Source organism: Emydura macquarii, unplaced genomic scaffold, assembly GCF_026122565.2.
Source record: "Emydura macquarii macquarii isolate MOO-44397 ecotype Brisbane River unplaced genomic scaffold, CSIRO-AGI_Emac_v2 contig_71, whole genome shotgun sequence".
NCBI classification, from domain to species: Eukaryota; Metazoa; Chordata; order Testudines; family Chelidae; genus Emydura; species Emydura macquarii.
This window is the reverse complement of record NW_027130208.1, coordinates 9338543-9356708: the sequence shown is the minus strand read 5'-3', so window position 1 is coordinate 9356708 and position 18166 is coordinate 9338543. Positions and strand designations below refer to the sequence as shown.

At 45.2% G+C, this 18166-nt stretch overlaps 1 protein-coding gene across 1 annotated transcript in view; it reads left to right on the top strand.

Annotated features, from left to right (window-relative positions):
• EIF4E3 (eukaryotic translation initiation factor 4E family member 3) overlaps window positions 1-14341 on the top strand; it is a 62449-nt gene extending 48108 nt beyond the window's left edge. Inside the window, exons 7-8 of the mRNA XM_067542409.1 lie at window positions 13192-13278; window positions 14133-14341. Coding sequence (XP_067398510.1) covers window positions 13192-13229 — 38 coding nt within the window. The 3' untranslated portion in view covers window positions 13230-13278; window positions 14133-14341. The remainder of the gene's footprint in view (window positions 1-13191; window positions 13279-14132) is intronic.
• The last annotated feature ends 3825 nt before the right edge of the window (window positions 14342-18166 follow it).

Sequence of the window (18166 nt, the reverse complement as noted above, 5' to 3'; positions counted from 1 at the left end):
TCAGTGAGACTACACTAATTAGCGTTTGCAAGATAATACAGTTGAACACAATGCTTCTACTTAGGAAATTGCATTCAGTCTCTGAGCTAGCATGAGTCGAAAGATATGTGGAAGTTAGACATTCAGCTATTCTGCAAGCAGCATAATATATTGTCCATTTGTCCAGCATAGCTGAATATTGGGCATGGTGCTGGAAGGAAGTGGGTATACTACTTCCTGTTTTTACTGGTTAGAACAAGCTTAATCGTTTAACTATGAATTTCCACGTGTCTTAATATTTCAGTGAGACCTTCCGTATCCTTTTCACTTACATTCTGTACATTTTTCTGATTTTAATATACATACATATAACTTCCATAACATCCACAGATTCATTTTGATTCCAGGACTGAAATTGGTAAGGATCCTTTCATTCTAAAATGTAGTGCTTGCACTACAGTTCAGTAAATTGCAGGTCTATAAATGAAAATAGGGTGGGATCAAAATCCATAATGTAAGTCTACATGACAGCACTGATGTTCATTTTATGTATATTTTTTATGCTTGCAATACTCAGTCTAGAGAGATTAAAGAATTTCAGAGTCAATTGGTCGTTTGTCCAGACTGATTTATCTGGTATTTTCTGAAATATGTTACAGTAATGTTCAGAAAAGTGGCCACTCCAAAGTATTTTTCCATAATATTTTATTGTACCTAGAGATCTGTTTCATTGAACGTGATTAAATGAATGTTGCACTGCTGTAAAATAACCCCAAACGACTCAAAAGAATCTCAAAGGAGACTATGAACAAATTCCTAGTAAAATTAATTGCCAATTCTGATAGTAGATCAGCTAAGTATTAATAGCGCACGAGATTTCCTATAGGACGAGGGGGAAAAATAAAGGCGTGGCTGCTGTTGTCAGGAAGCGATGACTAGTTGTCTTCTCTGGCAACTGTTCTTACCATCTGAGTAAGGTTATCAGCACGGCTTCCAACTGAAGAGAAACCCAGGAGCTGAGCGATCTTTGCAGGGGTGGGAGAAGAGTAGAACTCAGCTCCAGAGTAGTTCTACTGGCTGGAGAAGTGCTGAACCGGGTGCATTAGGCAGGGGAGGGGAGCAAGGTGGATTAATGTTCTGAGGTGAAATGCATTGTTGAGTCGAGGGAACAGAAGCATGGGTCTCCTGCTGGCATGCTGCTGAGCACAGGAAAGTAGGAGAGAGAAGAGGGGGAAGGTCCTGTGGCCTGCTGCTGAAGCAGAGCAAATGGGAGGGGAGAAGAAGGAGTTGCACAGAGGCGAACAGATGAAAAGGGCAAGAGGAACAGCCTTTGATTATCATTTCTAAATACAATCAGTTGTGGTAGTTGCCCCAGGAATGCGTGGTGGCAGGGACTTGCAAGTGAAGGTTGTCCCCAGTGAGGCTCTCTTGAGAAGCTGCCCATGCTATCACCAAATGTGATGCCACCTTATAACTTACCTGTTTACCTTTAGTGATGCATGAGCAGCTCAAGAAGTCCCTATGCATTAGGCTCAAGGTAACAGAAATGCGCATAAACTTCAGCCGGTAAGAACAGGAGCAGCCAAAGCGGGGTCTGCTGGACGTTACGCTTCTGGGAACGCCAGGCAACGCTGTTGGAATTTCTGGCTTTCTCTGCCCTGTGCTGATGGACTATTAGCTCCAACTCTCTCCACTCCCTCATCTCTTCACCTCAGCTTCACTCTGCACCTGCACCTCTACCCTCTTCTTCGCTACCCTCCCCCCCACATGCCCTCTTCATTTCTCATGTCTTTTCATTCAGCTGATCCCCCCCCGCCCCCCCCCAAAAAAATTGTGGACTGCCATAACATTTGCTGCCATCACATTGTTCACTCTGCTTATTACAGCTCTTCCCCTACCCCGTGTTTGTCTTGACTATGTAGACAATATTGTCTCAGTGTTTCCTTGTAATCCCCCATCTGTCTGTATCCATGTATCCATCTTGTTGTCTCTTGTAAGCTCTTTGCGGCATAGACTGTCTTTCTGTTCTGTGTTTGTCCAGCTCCGAGCACAATGGGGTGACTGGGGCTGTAGGTGCTACAATAAAAACTAATAAATAATAATAATTAATAGGCATCTTCCAGTGAACCAAGGGAGACCTGGAGATGCCAATTCTTAGAGGCAGCGTTTAAAATGGGCTGATCATTCTGCTTCTGATTTAGTGGTACGTGGGATTTCTGGTGTTGGTCTCATGCTTGTTCTGACTGCTTCTCTCTCAGCTTTGAATCTTCCTCTGCAGGGATATGTGCAGAATGTGTACCATTGGCTTCACTGCTGTCTGACACTCGCTGTTGTTTTGCCACTGCCACAGCTATATTGACTGACCCTCTGAGCCATGTGCCAGTGGCAGTTTCTAAGCTGTGACTCTGGCCGTACTTTCTCCCAACTTTCTGGGCCTCTCAGGATGGGCCCTTCAGCTCTCTAAGCAGCAGTATTACTGCTATTATGATGACTGTTAATTGTAAATTTCACTTCCTGGGGATGAAACACTTTTTGGGGACAGCCTACCGAAGAGGATTCTACTAATTAAGTAGCAGTTTACTGATCACAACTTATTTGAAATCTTAGAAAACATAAGAATTAAGAGGCAGGAAAAGGCCACTTTGCCTCAAAACCTCAACCCTTTAATCCTTCCTTCCCCAAAAAGTGTCTAGCTGCATCTCTGTTTTATTTTTGCTTTTTCAACAGTATTATTTGACAGTGTATTCCCCCTCTCCTGCTGTTGGAGCAAGAGCTTTCTGTATGGATTCTTCTCAGCTTTTGAGGTGGTGCTTGGGTTTTGAACTTCTTGAACAAGTTATTCTTCCTCCACCAACTGGAATCAGTTAACCTCTTTGTTCACTAAAGTCTTGATGAGCAATTTTATTACCAACTGCATCACCTTTGTTATGCAGTGGTACCCACAGCCAGTGCTGCCTCCAGCTATTATCAGATCTCACAAACTAAACAAAGTCTGGGCAAGTCAGTGCGTGGCTGCCACTGTTTTATCCAGGGTATTGCAAGAAGCTGTAGAAGGCAACTACTTTTCCTTCTTAGTTAGTGCTTAACCAGGGTCTTAGCATGGTGCTAGAAGGCATGTACTGAGGTGGCATGTCCTCCCTCTGAGAGTGACAGGGAGAAACCACTCTCCACCCCCAGAGACGAGGAGCCAGGTAAGCCATGCCACCCACACTGGAAGCAGAAGGGCAGAACAGGAAGTTTAAAAGGCAGACCCTGCAACTCAGTTGTGGGAGAGCTGGGGAAGAAAGTAGTCGTCTCTCTCCTGCTGCCGAGCCTTGTGCCCGAGAGTGAGCTCTGCAACGCTGAGGACTCAAAGGAAGTGCTGGGATTGCCGACTGACCAGTATGCAGAGGAGCTACTGGGGCTGCCCCTGGCTGTGTACCACAGGGAGATGGTGGAACCCCAGGAGATGGAGGTACGCTTAGAAGGGGTAGTAGGAAGTAGCCTAGGGATGCCAGATATTTGTCTGGTTGTGTTGCCAGACTCTAGGCCAGCGTGTTTGGTAGAATCCCCACTGACTCAGGTGGAGCAGGATGGGCTTGGGTCCCTCTACCCCATGCAGCCAATCCCACTCCTGGGTGGCTGTCGACCCATCGTAGGCCAAGAGGCCTGTGTTAGTATGCTGTCTGCCTGAACCAGATGGCCAGGCTAAAGACCATTGGTTGCTCTGCCCTGCCCAAAAGCCCAAACCCCATAGACTGCTTATTGCTCAGCCATGCACAGAGGGCCAGGGCTCTGAGACTGCTAATTCCTCTGTGGAGTATTGTACTTCTAAGCACGATATAGTGAGGTGGTGTAGGCTCCCTCCAAGACACCATTTGCAAACATAATGGTGTTAGACCTGGTGTCTTGGCTAGATTTCTGTTTGAATAGCTTCATTTTACTTACCCCACATACATTCAGTGGAAGAGGGTTTTCTTACCCTGAAGTTTTGTGTAGTGTTGCTTTGTGCTAGGAACATTTTACCCACCTCTAGGCTCAAACCTGGATATGTAACTTATAAAGCACATTGTTTTCTTCAGCAGGAGACGCTACACATATAGTTATGGATTTACACAGGACACAGCTGCATTTCTGAGACTTGTCTGCTCCCAGTCAACCCTCTCTAATTTTGTGTTGTCTGTTTTTAACACAGGCTTCTGCAGACAGAGTTATTTGTATGGGAACAGGAGAGTCACAATGCCAGTGGCTCTAACCAGTGGTTTTCAACCTTTTTTTTTTTTTCATTTGCCAACCCCTAAAAAACGTTGAATTGAGGTGCAGACCCCTTTGAAAATCTTAGACATAGTCCATGGGCCACAAATTGAAAACCACTGTTCTATGGTAATAACCTTTCACACACCCCTTAGACATAATCTGCGGATCCTCAAGGGTCCGCGGACCACCAGTTGAAAACCACTGCACTAGACTATAACATTGTTTGCCGAGTTGAGACAATTGTAGCAGTTTGTGCATATCTTTTCCTAGATAATTTATATTTGGTGGCGGCTAGAAACTGACCATATAGTGAAAAATGCATTTTACTGTTGGTGAAAGTAATAGTAGAGCGTCAGGTGCCTAAGGAGAGAGAAAGCAGCTGATCTAAGGAAAAATATGTCAAAGATCAAAGCAAGCCTGTCTTAAAGTCATCTCTTTGTATTGTCTTTGACCAGTCTTCCGAGTATTCTTAACAGGAATGCTCAAAACAGATCACACATTTTCATTTGTGCCAGTTAATGAAACTTAGCTCCTGTACATGATGGATACAAAAAGAAATGACAGCTGCTACAGGGCTCAGTCAGTATACTGCTTATGCCAGTTGATAGGTACACAAAACAGAACACCCTTCATATTCTGCACGCTACAGGATCAACCCGAGAGTTGTGAAGGAAAAAGATCTTGTTAAATCATAAAGTTTTAAGTAGAGAACTTTCCCAACACACTCACTCTATTATAAACATTCTCATCTGTACGTAAATGTGACATTGAGTCTTTTTTAAAACAGGAGAAAATTAGTAGTTTTCAGTTGGAAAATCATTCATTTCTTCATTGTCTCCTTTTAATGATTTATTCTAGGATGGGGGTGACAAGAAAATTTAGATTTTAAAAATAGCAGGAGTTCCCTCGTTTTGATTTTTTTTTAAATCTCCAGTCTTAACAGCACTTTAACTCTGACAGGTCTCATAACTTCCTAATTTGACATATAATAATGAATTACACCAGAACTCCCATACCACTCAAGATAGATTTAAAATATACAGTATGCTGGGGGGAACAAGACTATGTCTCTGTGAACACAGTTTCCAAAAAACAAGACACATCCTTCCAGTTGGGTTACACGCTATTCAGCATTTGCTGAGGGAAAGATGCCCATAGATTGGAAGCTTTTGGGGGCAGGGACCATCTTTATGTCCTATGTACAGCGCCTAACACAGTGTGTTTCCAGTCCACGACCAGGGCTCCAAGGTGCTACTACACAGATAATAATATGGTATTTTCATGTCCTATACTCACAAAAACATTCCTTTGATATGTATAGTAAAGAATTACATACAGACGTGCATTAATATTTGGCCTTTTGGTATTGTGTTTGCATGGTCGTTTGCATTGTTTTCTTATAGGTTATAGAGTCTGTATATATGGAAAACGGACTGGAACAGCAAGCCAATCCAAACATGTCTGTGGAAGTCAAAGCACACCTTCTTGTAACTCATGCACAAAAGGTACCAGCATTCTTGAAATTAAGCTTTCAAGGAAGGTTGTCCATTGAGTGGTACAACTTACCACTGTGTGGAGAAGGCTAATGAGAAAAGCAAGGCGTGTTCATCGTCAAGAGTGGTGGTGAAGGGTAGGAAATGATCCTGTCCCTCAAGTGAGTAATTCTCAGCAATGACTCTAGCATCCGGCTCCACTTAATGCAGCAGGGAGCCCAACCAGCAGTATTTCATGCTTTACTGCTGCACAATTTCCTTTATCAACCCCTCCCAACTGTCTGCTTCTGTATCAGCACCCACAACTTGTTATCTTTTGATGGAGATGGCTAGAAGAAATGGTTTCTGCCAGAGCGGCTGTCAATAAAACTCCATAAATCAGTGAGCCAGGGCAGACTGAAAGCAAAGACCAACGTAAGTATCATCCATCACGCAAGGCAGCCTGGAGCCACATTCATGCTCCTATTCTGCAAGGAAAGCCAGTGTTATCAGGAGGGAGGGGCTGAATCCACTTACTTTTGGATTGTGGTTCTGTGTAATAAGCATGTAAAAGAGTTGGTGTAAAGTAGTGGGGCATTCTTTCCTACTGAGATCATGCAAAGCTGGGTTCACAGTCCAGGGCCTAGCTTCACGGTTAAAAAATGTCTATGGCAATGTAAAAACAGGAGTTAGTTTTACCAGTGCTAACTGCTACGTGTAAAAGGACACAACCTCATTTAGTATGCTCTCCCAGAACCGATGGTCCTTTTCTAATACACTAGTGTTGTCTTGAGGAAAACCCTTAAACAGATAATCCAGTAACTAAGCCACACTGCAGGCTTCGTTTCCAGGTTGCTGAAGCACACAGGTGCAGATGTGAACATTCGTTTTCATTGTCTTGATGCTTTGGTCCAGCACCTCCATGCTTTTGCCAACCCGGGCACCTGCCAGCAAGACAATGGCCAAGAGTCTGTGTGGCTTGTGTGTGTTGACTCCTCAAAGGGCTTGAAAATATGAACAACACCCAACCAGATTCCACTGTGGCTAAACCTTTCAGCTCCTCCCAGCAGAAAAAGATCTGCGCTTGTGATCTTCAGCACACAGTATGTGGAGCTCCACCTTTATTGCTACATCCCATCACAGCTGCTGGACAGGGAGGGCCATACTTGCATGTAAATTGCACAGCCTGCAAATGCCATAGCAGAGGCTGAACAGTTAAAAAGAATAAGAAAACCTAAGCAGCTTCTGACAGAGCAGCATGAATACAAAGTTGCATGGGTGGGCAAAGCCTTACCCACTGTACACACGACAGGCGCTGAAAGCTTTCACCCTGTTGCAGGCAGCATCTCCGGAATCACATGAGGATGCCTGTGGCAATCTTCCCAGGATTGAGAATGCCCAGGGAAATCATCTGAGATGGCAGGAACTTGGAAATCTCCCACTGCAGGAGAAAGGTTTGTCTTGAAATCAGTAGGGAAGCGTTGTTCTGTTAATGCTAAGACCCAACTCCTAGAGGGTATTTTTCCTCTGTAGACCTCAAAGCGCTTTGGAGGTCTAAATAATGACAGGGTTCTAGGTGCCTGTAGGCATTCAAAATGAAGGCCGTGTACTAAACAGGCCTGGATCAGAGAGTATGTGGCTAGTGGCAACAGGTGACCAATGACTCTCTGAAACGCCAACACTATCAGGGACATGCCAAACCAGGGATTCTGGTACAGCTCCAAAACCTCAGTCCGAGATTTGGCACATCCCCGAGTTACTGCACCACGTTTCTGTGTGATTGGTGGGTTTGGGGGGAGGAGAGTTAAAATATATTTTAACATATGCCCCAGTCCTGCAAAAGGTTCCATTAGCAATGTTCCTTTTGCCTGTACAGAGCCCCGTTGACTTCAGTGGGGCTTCATACAGACTTGGCTCCCTGTGGGTGAATTCCACTGGAGGGCCAGGGTCGTCGTTTGAATCAGTGTCCGCCACAGAGGTTGATATCAAGCTGCCCTGGGCCCAGTGGAACCATTTAGGTTAGAGTTTTGGACGTGTTCACTCATTTGGGATGCTTCTATCTGGGTGCCCAAACGTGAGGCGTCGTAAAGGGGGCCGATTTTCAGATGTGCCAAACACCCACAAATCCAGCTCACAGGAGCTGTGGGTGCTCGGCCCCCCAGAAAGACAAGCCCTGGATCTCGAGTAGGGCACCCAAAAAGAGGGAGCATTTCTGAAAAGCTTAGTCACGGACCAGGCCTCCATGGCATTAGGTGCTATACAAACACAGAACAAAAACGGTCCCTGCCCCAAAGAGCTTAAGTCTTCTAACAAATAAAATTGCAGGGTAGAAAACTCACCTGAATGAGTGCCTTCTGACCATCAACCACAGTGCCAGTGGGATAGAATAAGTGTGATTCAAAGTGCATTAGCACTGCCAGCTCTAGTGTTCCCTTCGCACTCATATGTGAGTGTACGTGTTGCTGGGAATGGGTGACCGGAGGGATCACTTGATGATGACCTGTTCTGTTTGTTCCCTCTGAAGCATTGGCATTGGCCACTGTCGGAAGACAGGATACGGGGCTAGATGGACCATTGGTCTGACCTAGTATGGCCACTCTTATGTTATGATCTAAGAAATGACCCACAAGACAAAAATCAGTCAGTCCATATGGGGAAATGATCCAGAAACATTCTTTGCAAGAAATGTTTTCCAGATGTTTTCAGTTGAGATTTTGGAAATTTCCCAACCAGCTCGCATGGCTTGTCTTCACTACAACAATTCAGTCTGCGCTCTAATGACTCCGCTAGAACTAGCCTCACTCAAATGAGAGTCACCCCTGTGAAGCAACACTCCAGCTACGCAGATCTGATTGGATTAGTATCTGGGAACGTGTAACTTGAGCGGTTGCACGAGCCCCACGACGTGATTAGCTCGTGTCAGCAGCACTTTGACCTTCTACCCACTCATCAGTTTGCTCGAGGTAAAGCACCACTTCACTCAAGTTAGGCTATGTCTACACGGCAATAAAACAGGCAGCTGGGCCATGTCAGCTGACTCGGGATGACCCAATTAGCACCGCTAATCAGGATCAGGGCCACTCAGCTTTAACTCACTAAAGGAGGGCTCAAGAGAAGGATACGTACAGGACTACGATCAAGCACATGCCGCTCTGGGTTTAACAGGACCCGGCTTTCCACCATTCCCTAACTCTTCTGGTTGCGTACTAGCGGACTGTCAAATCCCGCTCCCGCAATTCTTCCCAACGGGAGACAAAGTGGCCAGACATCTGTCCTGAGGGCAGCGTGAGAAGAGCTCTCCAGAACTGAATGTGCAGCGTTTGCTAAAGACCCTCCAGCTTCTCTCTGCCTGGCGTTATGTGCAGGGTAAGTAAACTGTGTCAGTGACAGAGGCTGGAGCTGCCAGCAGGTCCTCCCACGCAGCCCTAGCTTGCCGCCAACCGTGAATTGCTCATCCCAGTGAGCATGTCCGTATCGGATGGGGTGTCCAACCTGTCCCTCCCCATACAGACCGTGTGTTACTGGAGAGCTCTATGGGCTTGCTGCCCCCACCCCAGAATATAACATCCCTAGATGAACTACAGCACCGCAGGCTGGGAGAGAGTGTTCCATGCATTTGGAGCTGACTTAAATGCACTTGTTTCAGTTAATCATGCTGCCTGCTTTGCTGCTGATTTTCTTTCCTCCTCCCATCTGTCCTGTTCCTCTCTCCCCTTGTTCCTTGGCACTTGCTTCTTTGCCACCTGCTCCCCTTCTCATCCTCTGCACTTGCCAATGCTTCCCTGATGCCTCGTCCTCCTCTTCCCCTGCTCATGCTTCCCCGTCACTTAACATCCTTACTCCCCTGCACATACTGCCTGGCTCTTCTCTTTCACACCCAGCCCCCTCCAAACACCCTCCCATTGGCAGCTCAAAGGGCAAACACTGTTTCTGCCTCTCTCTTCCTCTGGAGCCAGCAGCTCCTAGTGAAGGCATCTCAGGCTGGCTTGTCTCGTTCTGTTTGTTTGCAGCTTCTTTTCTGAGCGTGCAGGCTCGTCTGTGCAGTAAATCAAGTCACCAGTAACCCCACTGACTACCGGCAAGTGCTCGTGGTCGTCTCCTCCTGATCGTCGTTTGGGAACCACTGTTTTGACTAGGTTGGGAATTAAGTCTTTTAGCCATTTCACGTGATTCATTTTCACTTTTTCTCACTACAAATGGTGAACGTGACGGCCTCGTCTACGGATCTTTGTACCGGGATAACTATTCCAGTTAGGGGAGCGACTTTTTTTTTTTTTTTAACTGAAATACTGATGCAAGTATAATCCCTAGGGTGGACACAGTTATGCCAGTATAAATGTGCCCTAGACTGGTATAGCTTTTACCCTGAAATGTATTGGGGTAAGTTATTCCAGCGTGAGCACCCTTATACCAGTAGAGGTGCATCCACACTAAAGAGATTGTGTCACTTGAACTATTACCAGGATAGCTAGCGAGGTCTGTGCACAGACAAGGTCAAGCCCTGTCTCCGCTGTGACGCACCCAGCAGAAGCAGAGATGTGCTATTTAAGTGACTCTTTGATTCGGAGCCCTCGGGGCAGACTGGGCCAATTTTATTTAATGAAGTGTTTGGTTTGTGTTCACATCACCACCCCACAAAGGTATTTCAAAGGTATTTAGGATCTGGGTGTAAGGGTACCAAGGTGGGGTTCGTTCCGCTGCAAGGAATCAGCAGCCGGATGAGAAACCACAGACTGGCAAATTCTAGCACGTCCCTGCTACCTCCTGTGAATGCGCTGCTAAAAGAGCACCTGGGCGTGTCATTTCCGTGGCCCAGGCATCCCAGTCATCTGTCAGTGAGAGAGCTTTAACACAGGTATTGCAAATCCTTCCTGGAACTCCTCCCTCTTAATCAGCCGGCTGGTTTTTGTGGCATACCTACGCATCACGATGCATTCTTCTCAGAGGACACGTAATGAAAACCACTTGCACCAACAGCGGCGCTCGACCCCGCAACCTACAGAGCTAAAAGCACGTCGTGCCACTCCACGGGTCCCCGGGGTTATGAGGCACCTTGCCGCTACCTGCCCGTAGCACAAAGCGGTCTTGTCTGTGCCTGAGCTGGCTCAGCTCCCCAAAACCATCCGCTTCTAGCCACGACAAGCTCGGCCTCCCCAGTGTCCCTGTGCAGGCTAGCGCTAGGTAAGCACCAACACCCAACTCTCTGGTGCACTCCCGCTGTGGTACCCAGCCCATCACCGGACGCTCTCAGAAATTGCCAGGTTGGCTGTTCTCAGAAGACCAGGGTACACCGAGCTGGATTTGGTGCAAGTCTGGATCAGGCCCTTTAGAACATCACCGCAGGGAGATATGCGTGTCGTGAAACAATCATAAGCTTATTATCAAAGCTTAAGATTTAAGAGATGCCGAGTAAGGATCATGGAAATAAAGGGTTACACACAAAAGAAAAGCATAACATGCTTCATAGAGTCTAAGCGTAACTTGAACAGGCTAAAATCCTTGTTTACAGCAGCTTCTCACGTAAAGCTTCCTTTTAGTGTCCACTCTCCATTTGACTGGGATCCACTGTTCACAGATGCAAAAGTGCTCTGTCCTTTCTGCTCTCTCAGTGATGGACAACAAAATTTCTCACTTGTCCCCCTGTTACAGTCCAGTGAACCTCTAGATCAAGCTGTTTTCCCCCTGCTGTTCTTCTTGGCCGATGGACGGCTATGTAAATAGGGCTTCCAGTGTTTTGGTTTATGATGCTTAATCTACAGTTGAGGGAGAGCTACACATTTGATCTCCTGTCTGGAAGAAACCTGTTGGCCTGCTCTGCCCAGGACAGCTTCTAAAACTTATTTTCAGTACATGCACACAATTTCTTATGTGTCCTCCCTCCATACATCCTGCAATAATTAGGAGGATCAGTGTGATGCTGGCTGTCATTTAAGATCTCACATGACATTCTTTGCTGTCACTGTATTTATCTACAGTGTTAGGTGTAGTGAGTTTGTCAGGCCTGAGAGTAGTTGTTGTAGAACAGTGAGCCCTTTGCCAGTTGACCCTGAGGGCTTCTTGGAGTCACATATGTGCAGCTACCATTTGAGCTAAAGGATTCAGGCCTAGATCCCCAACGCTGCCGAGAAAATCACAGGAACACCACTGCAACCCACAGAGCCTGAGTCAGGCAAGGAGGCTCCCTAGGCTACGAATGAGGAGAGAGAGGTGCCTTAGAATGCAATACACAAAGACGCTGCGCTAACCAAGGAGCTGCTCAGACTAGCCTATGGCAGATGTCGAGGAGAGGGGCGGTGTCCTGAGCCCTGCCCCTGTCACAGAGATAGGCACTGTCTCTGTCAAGGATTCATGAATGGGGGCGGGACAGATGTTCCTCTGCCTAGCTCACATGCAGGATCTGGTCCCGTAGGCTAACTAACTTCATACAAAACAGTGGGGGGGCGGGATGCAAGGGGAGGAGGCCCTCCCTTATGACCAGTGTCTAAGCACTCACCCAGGAGGTGGGAGGCTCCTGGGTCGAGTCCCGTCTCTATATGCTGAAGGGAAGGGATTTTAATGAGACCTTCTGTCTCTCAGGTGTGCCCTAACCACTAACCTACTGAGTTTTGCTCGGGCTTAATTCATGTTTGATTTAATTATTTAATGAATGTGGAACAATTTCAGTAGGAGAGGTTGAGGCAGACGCACATCAGCGTATTCCATAGCCCAGTGAGGGGGCCCCCTGTTCAAATCCCGTCTCATCAGTCAGAGAGGGACTTAAATGGGGGCCGAGCGGGAAAGAGTTGACTCCTGCTTCCCGGATGAGTGTGGTAACCGCTAGGCTCAAACATATAAAGGAGGAGTGCTTTCCCTCCTTCTCTCCCCCCACCCCAACCCATTTTGTGCTTCTGAGCACGCCTACTGGACTGGGACAGGCAAGCAACTTAGAGAGAGGCGTGCTTATCTTTCCCCAGGTTTGTGGGTCGCTCTGGGACTTAGGTGGGAGATGGATGCCTAGAGAGAGGACGCACTGTACATGCTCAGAGTCAGAAACACAGGCCTGGGCAAACTGACTGCAAAAACTTAAACTCGTTCGGTGCGTAAGTGCCTTGGGGGTTTGGTGGCAGGGGTTTTGTTGATTGCATTGGGACCTAAAAAGGAGTTAGGCACATAAATCTGCAGGTTAGGTGCCTAAGTACCTTAGTGGACGTGGGGTCTAAACCACTCGCTGCCTTATGTAGCTTAGCCACCAGAGGGCAACAAAGATCCACACGGTCTGTACTTGGTTATGCACCCTGCTCTGAATCACGTACTTTTCTTTTTCCGCATATGAGGATTCTTCTTCTGAATAATATTCAGCATGCATGGGTCAGTCAGGCTATCTTGGATCGAGGACCTACCGGGGTCTGGCTTTTGGCCTGAGCAGGGTGGAAAACTTTGAAATGTTCGAAATTTCGATGAGAATTTTTTGTGGAAAAGGGCAAAATTTCCCACATTTCATTCTTTTTATATCTGTTCATTTTAGGTCATTTCTGCTGGAGCACTGCACCTCCGGGGCCATGATGTCACCAGGTGCAGCATTGGGTTACCAGAGAAATCAGTACCGGAACAAGTAAGTTCCTGTGCTATTTGCTTTTAAAAAGCATTGTAGATTGTTTCTTAGTGGAAAAAACCCTATTTTTGACAAATGTCAGTTACTTTTTTAGACTGCTTGGTCTTTGGCCGAAAACTCATCCCTTTGGTGGTTGTGGACTCAGTGGTCTAGGGCTGCACGGGGGACTGAGAGTCAGGACAACTGCATTCTAATCCAATGATTTATCTGGCCTTGAGCAAGTCATCCGATTTCTCAGACTAAACCATATTCCCTCTCCCACAGGGTGTTTGTGTGCGCTAATTAATGATTAGCTATTTATTAAGTGCCAAGACTTGTTGTTTCACTAGAGCTGAAATAAGACTCCTGGGACTAGAGTTGTTAAATCTAGATGGGATATTGTCCCCCCGGTACTGGCAATACCAGCATCACAGAGGAAATGATCAGGCAAGGAATACAGTTATTTTAGAGCAACATTTTTAAAGTGTTCTCGACTCTGTGCCCAAATTCACAAGTGCAAACAGAACGATTTATACATCTAACTACTTGGTTTGTGCAGACAGGCAGGCAGTTAGACATTACAAGTATCTGGGCCCACAAAATTGAAGGAATTGTTTTTTAAAGATAGGGCAGTCAGATTACTATCTTTTTAAATATTTGTCTTGGCTCTGGTCTTAGAACTGCTAGTGGTTATGTCTGAAAGTCGTCAGAGAAAGAACGTATGGAGAAATATTTTTAAATTGGATAACACATTTATATTATTTTTGTACACAGACAGACACTCCCTATAGGGGAAAATATTTATAGAAGCAATAGAGCCGTAACCTGGGATGTTATAGAACTGTGAACGTTTTAACTTTTATGTGTTATATCAGAAAAGTTGCTGAATCTTCACAACATTCTACCACGGCTCATCAGGCAGACACACGTTGTTAACAGGATATACATTTTATTGAATTGTCAGTCCAGATTTTTTGGGTTATATTCATCCCGGATGCTGGAGATACTGCACTGTAGCCTGTAACGTGGAAGAACTGAGGTACTTAATGGAATAACTTTCTGAATAAAGTTGGCTGAAAACAATGTGGTGAAATAATTCACAAATTTGAAGTTCCTTTCTTTTTTCAGGGTTTGATGTATGTTTTAGTATTTCCATTTTTTAATTGTGAATTTTTTCCCCCCAATAGTTTTCATTTATTGATTTTTGGGGTTTTAGTTTTTCTAGACAACTAAAAAATTAAGCATGTGCTTAAATTCTGTCCTTTTTAAGGAAGCTGTCTTGAATCAGGGACTACAGCTCTGCAGTGCTGGTGCCCAGGTGTGGCAGCCTTATGGTGAGCAGTCCTTGGACCTGGCTGGCATTACTTGTGCTATTCAGTGTAACAGTGGCAGAATTGGGCCCTAAGACATCAGAACAAACTGTAAAGTAACTTTACGGAAATCTGCACTAAAACAGCCTATTCATGTTCTGGAACCATGGCCCTACTGAAGTCAATAGGAGTTTTGTCATTGACTTCAATGGGGCCAGGATTTTGCCCATGGTATTTTGACTGAGAACACAGTAGCTGTTTTGTTTATTATTATCAATAGCTCACACAGCTATTGTTTGTTCAAATTGGCTTTATTTTTCTTTTGCTGCAAGGAAACTTATTTTCTTGGCTTCAGTATTTCTCCTGTAATTAATTCCTGTCCATTTACTGGGATGGGGGAAATCATACAGCCTCAGCAGGATTCCTGGAGGAGTTTCTGCATCTGCTCACTGAAGTTGTTTGTATTTAGTGCTCTGGCCCTAGCTAATATGGATGTTTTATACCACTGAACTATTTAGTAGTGTTTATTCAGCACTGCGAGCCATTCTCCTGCTAACATCGAGTCTATTGCAATGTTTTGCCTTTCTTACCAGGGTTCGGGGTGGCTGGAAAAAATACCTTTTATTTTCCTGTTCTATGCCTTGATGTTCAGGCAAAATGCCCCACCTGGACCAGTATTGTGCATCTATAGAAAAACACGAAACTGTTTCTTCTCTCTCCCTTTTGTTTTTAAACGTTGCTTGCATTTTTCACTGCAAATCTTCCAGATTAGGCCTTAAGATATTGTGTACTTACAGGAAGAATTAGGCTCAGTTCTTGAAGGAAAGGTCTTCTGATTTTTTCTCCATACACATGATTCAAATGGAGTTACTTTTGTAGTATGAGTGGCACACTAGGCACTTTTATAGCCTGAAACTTTTTACATCCATGAGAACAAGGAAACCTCAAATTTGAAACAGTTTTTCCCTTTGATGTCTGTGGCAGAATACACCTCCTGTATTCAGACCCTATACACTATTGTAATGATCGTTGACAAGGTAGGTCTTGAAAACTCATAACTTGCTGGTCAGTATTGTCCTGGTAAAATGTGTGGCAACATTTTAAATGTGAAGTGATAAAATACCCCTGTATGATGTTATTAATGATCCAAACCCCACAGCCCTGCCCAGACAGAAGTCAGGTCTGTCCTAAACAAAGGAAGGAATGTGTGCTTGTCTTAATTTGCATTTAAGTAATAAACAGAGTCATTAAGCAGGGAGGGGAAACAAAGGAAGCTTAAAGAGGTGGAAGAACAACCAGCAGGGATATCCTTCCAGGTAGATTCTTTGTCTCCTGGTTCCCATCTGGAAATGCTTTGCAAAGAGGAACAGGAGACTATAAAAAGCAGGAGCAAATGCCTCAAAACATCCCCTCCCTCCATCTGTCTGGAATGGCACCTAAGAAGACAAGAAGAATAGCAGTTAGATTTTAGAAGAAGGGCCCCTGACGTGAAGAGTTTGGTCAGTAATCTTGCTGGAAGCATGTGGTGAGAAATTTTGCTCGAATCTAATCTGGTTTAAGTTAGGCACCAGTAAGTCTTTTATCTTTATTTTTCTTGTAACCATTTCTGAGTTTTACACCTCATTGCTGGTACTCACTTAAAATCTCTCTCTCTGGGGTTAATGAACTTGTTTTACTGTTTTATCTAACCCAGTGTGTTTAAATTGAAGTGTCTGGGTAACTCTATTTAAGATAATAAAATAGCATGTTATCCCCTTAAAGGAATAATGGATTTAAAATTTCTGTACTGTCCAGGAGGGGGCTGGGCTGCACAGGACACACATTTCTGGGGGAAGATCCAGGACTGGGGGGAGTGTTGGAGTCACCCTGCAGTATAACAAAGGCTTGTGAGAGGCAGGGTATAACTGGCAGGCTGCAATTACACACAGACACTTGGAGTAAGGCTTGCATGCTGTTTGTGAGTGGCCCAGGTGGGTGCTATTAGAACAAGGCATTGTAAGGTACCCCAGGTTGCAGGGCCAGAATGACACAGCTCCCCCACTAGTCTGGATTGTGCCCTGCTATGTCAGTGTCTCCAAAGAATCAGTTTCCAGCCTTCTCATAGATCTCCGATCCTTTGTTTCAGCAGGAAAAAAAAACAAAAAAAAAACCCCAGAGAAACTGCAGCTACAGACAGTCAATCGGTAAAATGGAAGACACATATTTGTATGATATTACCCATCTATATTTACACCACTCTGGAGGAGAAGGCAGCACATCTTCACGGAAAGAGGTTATCTACTCGCTGCCCTGTAACTTTCTTTGGAAGTTCTTAGTTGCTGGTAACGGAGTTTTGGGCAGTAAAACTTTCCTTCATTTTTATGTTGTTTGTGGAGTCTAACAGATCAGTGGGGAAATATCTGGAAAACCTGGTCTAACTTAAAATAATGGTAATAAAGCTACCATAAGATGGCACTGTAACATAAATTATGGAGCAAGTCGGCTATATGCTATAAGGACTGAAATAAATACAACTGTATTTATCCGACTCATTTACATACACCAGCATGCTCCCAGCTGAAAAATGGCAAGCGAGAAAGAGGACATATGTAAGATTTATTCTGGAATGAGTCAGTGAGACGTTCTCATGGAGCGCTGGGCTGGGCTGGGCTCTTCCTAATGCATTAGGAATCTGTATATACAGCACAAAAAAAGGACTATCTAGACAAATCACAGCAGCAAGGAAATAGCTCTGCTGTGAAAGTTGCCAGCAAATTCAGAATGCATTTGATTTCTGTATCTTTTGGCAAGTAAGTGCAGAAAAGAAGTAGCCATGTCCGGTGTTGAAACGAGATTTGTGTGTTTCTCCTGTGGTGATATTCTTTTTTTTTTAACCACGTTAAGCTTAAAGTAACCATCTAGTAATGGGGTAAAATTGGAATGGCCAAAGTAAGGGCCGTCAGGATTGGACACCACTTTATCCCCTAGGGTAGTGCTGTACCAAAGGGGAAAAGCTGCTTATCCCCACTCCTTTCTGTTCATCCATGCAAGATCCAGGGACAATCTGGCCTTGTGTTTCCCAAATGCCATGAAAGAGGCTGTAAGAAAATTGGTTACAATTATGGAACATTTTTACATCCAGGCTCTGTCTTTCTCCAACTCAGGCAACACATGTGCTGTACAAATGGTGCGAGAGAGCGGAATTTGGCCCCAGATGTCTGACCCCCATCTTTCTGAAAAGTAACACTATTTGATACATGCCTATGGGAATCCGATTTCAGGGACAGGAAACCAGGTGCACTCACCATGAGCCCCGCACAACTTTTAATTCATCTAGTCTCACAACAACTGTGTACAGAAGGGCCGTGCGATTAGCCACATTTTGCAGATGGGGAACTGAACGCGAGGTAATGTTTTTCAAAAGCACGGAGGTGACTGAGGATTGAAAGTCAGTGGGTCACAGGCTCCGAAGGGCCTCAGTCACTTTTGAAAACTTTACCCTAGTGACTTGCCCAAGGTCCCACAGAAAGTTTGTGGCAAGGCAGGGAATCAAACTCCATGGAAATTTTTCTGCTGACTAACGGGGGAGTTGGATCAGGGCCTGAGGTGGTGTTATGAGC